The 9173-nt window shown below is 31.7% G+C and overlaps 1 protein-coding gene across 1 annotated transcript; it reads left to right on the top strand.

Annotated features, from left to right (window-relative positions):
• Positions 1 to 2663: 2663 nt before the first annotated feature.
• LOC107804007 (BOI-related E3 ubiquitin-protein ligase 1) lies at positions 2664 to 5220 on the top strand. Its single transcript, XM_016627812.2, has 4 exons — positions 2664 to 3559; positions 3685 to 3794; positions 3933 to 4264; positions 4331 to 5220. The coding sequence occupies exons 1-4, from the start codon at positions 3513 to 3515 to the stop codon at positions 4847 to 4849; spliced, it is 1008 nt and encodes a 335-aa protein (XP_016483298.1). The 5' UTR covers positions 2664 to 3512; the 3' UTR covers positions 4850 to 5220.
• Positions 5221 to 9173: the final 3953 nt, after the last annotated feature.

Genomic DNA, 9173 nt, shown 5'->3' with positions numbered 1-9173 from the left:
TTTGAATTTTTAAACTTGTATATCACTTTCCCACATAATTTTTAAGAAAAATAAATACTAGTAACTACTTAATTTATGAAGTGGGCAAATCTCATCCATCCAATTTAATTTATGAAGTGGGCAAATCTCATCCATCCAATGTCATTTATAACAAATAGCCAAAAAAGATCTATAATATCATGTTGGTAATGGAGTTCATTACGCTCAAATAGCAATATCCAAATATCAGAATCATAATATTTAAGGGACCCACTAGGCAAATAATGACTAAAAACGAAGAGAAAATGGAACGAACTGTATCACGATGAGGGTGACATAGGGTTCACAGTTAGATAGGAAGCATCTTGCTTTAGGCCATGGATCCTCCGTCACACACATCAAAACTAATTACTAATGGAAGTGAAACCAATCCCCTTTCTCTATGTAAAAGGACAAGTTGTCTTTTGGTCTAAATAATGCCACCATTTACCAAGATTGTAGACATTTCTTTTATATTACCTAGATCGAAGACTTAGTTTTCTATAATAATTGCTCTTTGGGTGTAATTTAGTTGAGAGAGGAACATACCTGATTCTGGACTTGAAGTTTAGGAGTTTACATAGTGATTTTAAATTAATATACAATAATAATTAGGTTCGCTTCAGTAAATTTTAATACACATGCAGAATCAGAATAAAAATGACTAGATTCACATAATCCGAAAACTTACAAGCTAGAGCCTTAACCCAAAAGGAAGTTCGAGAAAGCTGGCGAGCATGGACCACGCCCCATACACAAACAAATCCCTGCGACAGCAGCTAACCTTCTCCGCGCCCAACAATGCACCGCACATCGCACATCACCTCATTGACTCTCTTTCCGTCCATATTACTATATGGACACGTGTATTATTGGCACTGTCTGAATGGTTACTATATATATATATATATATATATATATATTTATATATTTCTAACGTAATTTTTCGCATTAATCAATAAAAAAATATATGATAAGAAAATACTTTTATAAATTCATATTAAATTAACAGAATATATATGACAAGAGATATAGTTCTTTCAATAATTGTATCAATGAGTGACAAATTTTTCAAATGAAAAGATGTTTTCTAGAGCATCAAAATCAACAATTAGGCAGTACTATTACTTGTAAAAAAAAAAATATAATTAAATAATATTTTTTACACCAAGTTGCTAAATATCATTAATCATTGGCGTAACAAAAGGAGAAAAATCATTGTCTGAGTAAAATTATTCAGTTACTCAACAGTAGAAAGTGTCTGCTCTTCGCAACTTCAATTTTTATTTTTAGAATCATCGCAAAGTTTCTTAAATATCTTCATTTTACTCTAACTTATAAGCTATTGAAAATCGTTAAAGTAACAAAGCAAACACACTCAAAGAAGTCATTCCACCTAATTTTCTTCCAAAGAATCATACTCATACCATATGAAACAAAATCTTATATTAGACTAAATTTTTTAGCATTAAAATATGTACTTGTGATTTTCAAATTTATACGTGAAATTTTACAACCTATTTTTTTAATCTTTAATTATTGATTCCACTATATGTTTATTTTTAGCTTTAATTTAGAAATTATCAATATTTTAAGTTACACATTATCCATTAGCATCTAGTCTGTATAGAGTTTCATGCAAATAGTATAGTAAAATTATTTTCCTAAGTATTATAGTAATTTTTGTTAGCTTTTAAATTGTCTTTTCAGTTCAATTTTGGTATTAAACACACTATAAAATATATCAGTTTACGAAAATTTAAACTTATAACGAATTCATGTGAATAATTTGATGTTACTAAAAATTGGATGAACAATTACAATCCATACAAATCACTTAAATTTCAAGAAGTATCAATCATCAATGATATTATATATAGAATTCAAAAACTAAAATATAAAAATATTAAGCTCCAAAAGAATACGTAGAGGAGTAAAGAAATAATAACAGAAGAGAACTTATATACAATAATCGGATTTCCCTTGAATTATGTGGCACTGATGACAAGAATTCTAAGTGTATAAATTATAAGAATCCTAGTGAAAAGTTTAACTTCGATTGAATAATATAAATCGTTATCTAATATGAATCCTAATGGAAATAAACTATAAACTTTATAGGGTTGTACATGCGCAATTTAAATCCGAAAAGAATTCTAACCTTGGATAATTACAATTATATTCTTAAATTATACAAATATTTAAGGGCATAAAAGTCGATCAAAGTTTCAGGGATATTTTAGTCGTTCAACATTTAGCATAAAAATGCGTACTGTATATATATTATAATAATAATAATAATGTTTTTAGAAAATATATACTTATACAAAGTTCGTATCTACCTTCATAAGTTGTGAGTGATGCACCCCATACCTACTTAAAATCTAAATTTTCTCTGTACAAATGATAAGGATATCTGTCCAGTGTTATAAAGCAGTAGGGAGTGTAACTAATATTCCGGTAGGAGTATAAACAGTAAACTTATCATACTCAATTTTATAGCAAATCAAGGAATACAAAATAAAACATTTATGGTTTAATCATGGTCACGTGATATGTATGCTAACTTATAATTTTAACTAGTTTGACATGAACATTTATAGTAGTACGGGTAAGTATTTACCCTTGGGTAGGTATGTGTGTATGGATGATGCGAAAATACTAGTACTATAAATCTTGCGGAGGAAAATAACAAGAGAAAGAAAAAGATGGAGACCTTAAACCAAGTGATAGTTAAAAAGATAATGGATTAGAAATAGGAGGAGATAGATGAGAAACACGAGAGAGTCCCTCCATCTTTAAAGAAAAGCCAAAGCCCACGCGAAAGAAGAGAAGAGCAAGGAAACAAGGAACCAGAATAAGAGGCCTGCCCCTCTCTCTCTGTCTCTCTTTGGACTGATTCGGTTTGATCGCATCTACTGCTATTTCTCTCTCTCTCTCTCTCTCTCTCTCTCTCTCTCTCTCTCTCTCTCTCCCATATGCTTTGAAAAAAGCATATAGCATAGGAATCAAGGCAAGCGAAGCAAGCAAGTAAAAAAGAAAACCAACAAAGTAAAAGTTTCTTAGGTGGAAGGAAACAAAGTGTGGGTCAGCTTGGTGGCTTCTTCTTCTCAGACATGAAAAAAAACTCATTCAACTCCGCAATTTCTTCTCTTTAAACTCCGAATCCCTCTCTTATCTCTCTCTCAAGAATCAAAAGTTTCTTTCTTTTCCTTAAATACAACACTTGTCTCAATCTTTTCATTTTCTTGATATTTCCTTTGGTTTGGTTATATAGTTATATAGTCCTCCATAGTTTGGGGCATCTTCTTCTCCTGATTCATGTGTTAGCCTTAATTAGGCCTTCCCTTTCTCACCACTCTCATTACAAATTAAGAGCCAAATCACAATCTCTCTTCATTGCCATCACAATTCTTGTTTGCATATCTTCAACTTGACACTTTTTTCTCTATATATTTACCTTTCTGTTTCGATCATATAACCTTCATTCTTAAATGGCCGTTCACGCTCAATATCCATCAAATGTTCTCCTTTTAAACAGGTCTGCATTCTTCACACCTCCCAACCAAAGAACACTCTCTCCCCTTTCCCTCTGAATTTTTTTTTATCTTTTTCTTTATTACTTACTAGTACCTTAATGGGATTTTCTTTGATTCTTCGTTGCAGAAGTGTACAAGAACGAAAGAACCCACTTAACAATGATGATTACTCGTTGCAACCTCAACCTGGTGGAGCATCAATTCTTGATCACACACATATGCTATTCAATCCAGAAGGTTAAAAAACAGGGGCTCTGTATTTAATTAGTTTGATTGATTGAATGGTTTTGTTTATCATTTCTTAATAAGTAGTACCAAAAAACTTCAATAGGAATAGAGAAGTAATTAACCTTATTAACGTTTTGGCCATGGCAGCTGGCTCCAACCATTCGTGTAAAAGAAGAAGAGAAATAACCACCAACACCACTAGTACAACGGCAGCAGCAATGAATCCATTAATCTCATCAATGCAATCTCAGCCGCAGCAGCAGCTCATTGACTTAACTCAGCTTCATACGCATCAACCAAATGTTGTCTCAACCGGCCTCCGTTTAGCTTCCGGCCAACAGCTACAACAACAAAAACAACATCACTCTCTTTCTCCTCAATCTTCTCGATCATCAGCCTTCTATTCAATATTAACAGAAGACTTCTCCACAATTATCAAACAGCAGCGCGATGAAATTGAACATATCCTCCATGTTCAGGTATTAAGATTACTTATTGTATTTGCTGAATTGCAATGAATAATTATTTCTAGTTGGATTTTACAGAGAGAACAATTGAGGCGGACATTAGAGGAGAAAAGGCGTACACACTATCGTGCGCTGCTCGGGACTGCCGAGGAAACAATGGCACGCCAACTGAAGGAGAAGGAAGCCGAGGTGGAGAAAGCGGTTAGGCGCAACGCGGAGTTAGAGGCGCGTGCAGCGCAGCTGAGTGCGGAGGCGCAGGCGTGGCAGGCAAGGGCGAAAGCGGAGGAATTCACGGCGGCCACGCTGCAGGCACAGCTACAGCAGGCGATGATCAATAACGGCGCCGGAGGGTGCAATGCGCACCTCCCGGAGAGTGACGGCGGCGAAGCGGAAGATGCTGAGTCTGTCTACGTTGACCCGGACCGAGTCATTGAGTCAATCGGGCCGAGTTGCAAGGCTTGCCGGAAGCGAGTTGCGTCGGTGGTGCTTTTGCCGTGTCGGCATTTGTGTGTTTGTACGGATTGTGATGCTGTGCTTCAAGCTTGTCCCCTCTGTTTCTCCATTAGAACCTCAAGTGTTGAGGTTTTTCTGTGTTAGGCCCAATTCTCGGCCCACGATCTTTGCAGCCCAGGCCCATGGATTCTAACTTTTGTATGCATGATTGCATGGTAAATGGGGTAGAAGTGAAAAAAAAGTAAAAGAAAACATAAAAATAAATAATGAAATATATTAGTCATGCTTTTCTTTCTTCAAAACTTTCTTCTTTTCTTTTACCCTTCGACTTGGTTTTTTTTCTTTTGGCTCCATTTTGAGGACACAAATCATTGTTCTTTATTCTTTTCTTCTTGAAGTGAAAATACCTTGGAGATGTTGTACATTGTGAAATGGTGAGGCATTGCCTTTCCTGTTCTTTTTTGTCCTTTTTATAATTTCAATTCATTTATAAAATTCTTTCATTTGCTCTCTCATAGTACTATAAAACTTGTTTTCCTTAACTAATGTTATGAAAATTACTACACGCTACATTGTAGTTTAGTACATGCACCACATTGTCATTAAAATGAGGCTGTGTAGAATTTGGAAGTGACAAAATAAGTACGGAAGTCATGATAGACAAATTTAGAAGAATTAAACTTCATTTTAACTATATACGGTCAAACCTCTTTATTACAGTCTCGTTTGTTGCGATATTTTTGGTTGCTATATTGACTCGCTGTTATAGATGCCATATATATAATATGACATGAAAATCGGTTTCAAAAATAATTTGGGTTTATAGTGAATGATTGTTATATAGGAATGCTGTTATAGAGACAATTAATTCTATTTATCCTAAAACTTTTATTTTTTGGCGTGATTTTCCCTCATCAACTCATGGCTGGTTGACTCCCTATATTTACTAACCCTATAGTATCTCCAAAATGTGTTTCCTGTGTTTAATTATACCATTGGTTAGCATATAAACACACGTAATTTTATGATAAATTATTTTTTTAATTAGATAATAAAATCATTATCACGGAAGTTAGAGATGTCTCAAGCGCCACTTGGTAAATCATATATATTCTTGATGCGCTTTTAACTGAAAGATAATCAAAGAACTTACTAGCAAACCCCTAAAATTTCATTTTAAACTTTAGGTTGATATGTTTGAAAGTAATTTGAGTGCCCTTTTGCAAATACAACATGATCAGATCTCTGGCGTGTGAGTTTCGAAATTTGCTAAATTTGGTTGTGAATAATATATATTAAACAGAAGGTATGATTAGCATGTATATTTTATGGACTGATTGGACCGTAGACCAAGGAAAGATCATAGCAATGCATTCCATGGTTTGATCTAAATTTGTAGGATCCTACTCTGATCACATGTCTAACATAACAATTGTCTATTGAAATATCACAAATGTAGGTCTCTTTAGTTTATTCAGTTATTAACTAAGATAAGCCCCTCATTCCCCCACCCACCCACCTCAAGTAAAGTAAATGTAATGAATCTCTTCAGTTTTTTACAGTCATAGACTATAAGTATACATACTTATTAAGTTTAATTTACTAAATTTTCATCTATCTATATCTATATCTATCTATACTATATTAAAAGCACGAATGCCCTTAACGAAATGTTGTTCGCCTTTTTTACTATTTATAAATAGATTTCACACTAGATAAAACTGTAAAATCAAAAAACTTTCCTAATATTTAGGAGTTCTTAATATCATCTCCTAATATGAATACAAAATATTAAAACAGTAAAAGAATACAAAAAAAATAGGAGGAAAGATTCTCGTTGGTTTCCAACAAGGAAACTTCACGATTTTGTTTAATATTTCTGTTCCTTGTCATTGTTTAATCATAGAGACCAATTTTGCCTCTTTATTTTCTTTTCATATGATTTATTTGTTGTTTTTAAAATTTAAATCACAAGTACTTTTTAATAAGCTTGGTCAAATTTGTTTATTCTATTCTAAAAAATTAATACGGCATTAGGTTTTGAAATAGTAATTGTTTTTGAAAAAAATAGTAATTATTTATTTGTGATAAAAAATTAATTACAGTAATTTAGTTTATAGAAAATACCTAAATTACCTCAATGCATATTCATGTTAAATAGATGAAAAATGACTTTTATCTTTTGGTAAAAAAGAAACTAATATTATTACTAAGAAAGTGTATTACATAATATAAATTTATAAAATAGAAATTACTTACGAAATTCATCTTGTGGCTGATATGATTTTTTTAATAATCTGTCACTAATTCTATCACTGAATAGGATTAGTGATTAAATTTTTGTCATTTGACTACGTAATTAGTCCATCGCTAATTTTTCTTCTTTTTGTAGTTGACTTATCTAGAATACATGGTACCTAGACGATTATTTTGATACGAATTAATATAAAAGAAGGGGTTACAAAATAGAACACTAAACTTTCAAAATTATCTTGGTTGTTTTCATACTTAGCAAGGCTATCCTTTCCTTTTTTTTTATTAAATAGGCTCAATATTTGTCATTTTCAAGATCTTATATTTTTTTTAAAAATTATTTTCAAGGGCTTGCATTTTTATATTTTTATACGCATCGATAGAGGGTCACGCGTATCGCGCGTATCCTAAAACTAGTTATATTAAAAGCACAAAGGCCCTTAACGAAATGTCGTTCGCCTTTTTTACCCTCTAAAAATAAAGTTCACACTAGACAAAACAGTCATTTAATTATTTCTCTAATAATTAAAAATATTTATTTAATAAATTCTCTAATATTTAGGGATACTCATTTAATTATTCTCCTACTATTTAGGATTTTAATTTTCTATTCCTTTTAATTCTACAAGTCGTGCCTTTTCAATCCATGTAGATTTAGTAGTATTAAATTTCATGAACTTTCAATTACCACTAAAAAAAAAATCTGAAACTTTGTACTCCTTATATGTTTAAGATGATCTTTTAGCAAAATTGTCTGTTTCAAACTCCATTTAGTTTTAGATTTAGGATGGTTTTTCACTTTCTACCTCCACTTAAATTTGGAAGTATTAAATTTCAAACACAATTTATCTTAGGAAAGTTTTCGACCATTTTGTAACTACTTTTAGTTTTAGGAGGCTTTTTAAATAAAATTTTGACTCAATTAAATTTCAAGCACTTTCATTTTATACTAGGAAAGTTTCAACCACTTTGTACTCATTTTAGGCTTAGATTATTTTTTTTATAAGTTATTAGGTAAAAAATAAGCACTTTGAACTCCTTTTTATTTTAGGAGTCTTTATTTTTACCTTACATAAATCTTTTCCTGTTTCAAATTATATATGTAATGCTTCTATAAAAGAAGGTTGATTCTATTATTTTTATCATCAAAACTTGCATAGTTTTACTTTAGGAAGTGTCAAAAAATTTACAATGAATAAAATAGTCATTTAATTATTTTTTAAATATTTAGGACTTCAAAATTAATTAAATTTTATGTATTAAATTTTTTCCTATTCTAGTTATGTACTATACCTTATTTGTAAAAGAAAATCACGTTTTCAGATTTAGAAGCTTAAAAACCACATATTACAAATTCATATTAGGCTAAGGCACGCAGGCCAAATGCCTTGAAATCATATTTTTAGTTTCGAAGATCATTTTTTGGTAGGGTCTTAATTATTATAGTTTTAAAACTTTTAAAGTGGGTAGGCACAAAATATATTGTCATCTTTCAATCAAATATTATTCCTATGATATTTTTGTATAATGAAGCAAGTATTTGAGAAAATTAAAGGAAGAACTACTATAATAGATCAAATTCCTAAACATGGTAAACACAATTATCATTTAAAACTTATAATTTTTGTTAATTCTTATATTATAACGTAAACACATCTTTTGAATAATACTTATGTCGTTTTTAAAAAAATTATTCTCATTAATTGTCACGACCCGAAATTCCCACCTTCGGACCGTGATGGCACCTAACATTTCACTTGCTAGTCAAGCCAACGTTAGCATAATATTATCTATTTTTAAAATAATTTTTTTAATTTATTAATAATCAAAGAACAAATGCGGAAGTAAAGTCTGAAATGTCGTTAATAATCCATAAAAACAACGGTGTCTAAATACCATCCCAGAATTGGTGTCACAAGTGCACGAACTTCTAGAATAATACAAATAAAGGTCTAAATAAAATAAAGTTGTCTAGAAATAAACACACAACTAAAGTAAAATAGACGTGGACTTCAGAACTGCGGACGTCGTGCAGTTATACCTCAAGTCTCCTTTGAGTAGCTGAAATCCAAGCAAGTCTATGGTACGCCGCTGGGACCAACTCCAAAATCAGCACAAGAAGTGTAGAGTGTAGTATCAGTACAACCGACCCCATATACTGGTAAGTGCTGAGCCTAACCTCAACGAAGTAATGACGAGGCTAAGTCGGGTCACT

The sequence above is a fragment of the Nicotiana tabacum genome, chromosome 22, assembly GCF_000715075.1.
Source record: "Nicotiana tabacum cultivar K326 chromosome 22, ASM71507v2, whole genome shotgun sequence".
In the NCBI taxonomy this organism is placed as follows: domain Eukaryota; kingdom Viridiplantae; phylum Streptophyta; class Magnoliopsida; order Solanales; family Solanaceae; genus Nicotiana; species Nicotiana tabacum.
Note: the sequence above shows the minus strand (reverse complement) of the source record. Positions and strands in the feature narration are given on the sequence as shown.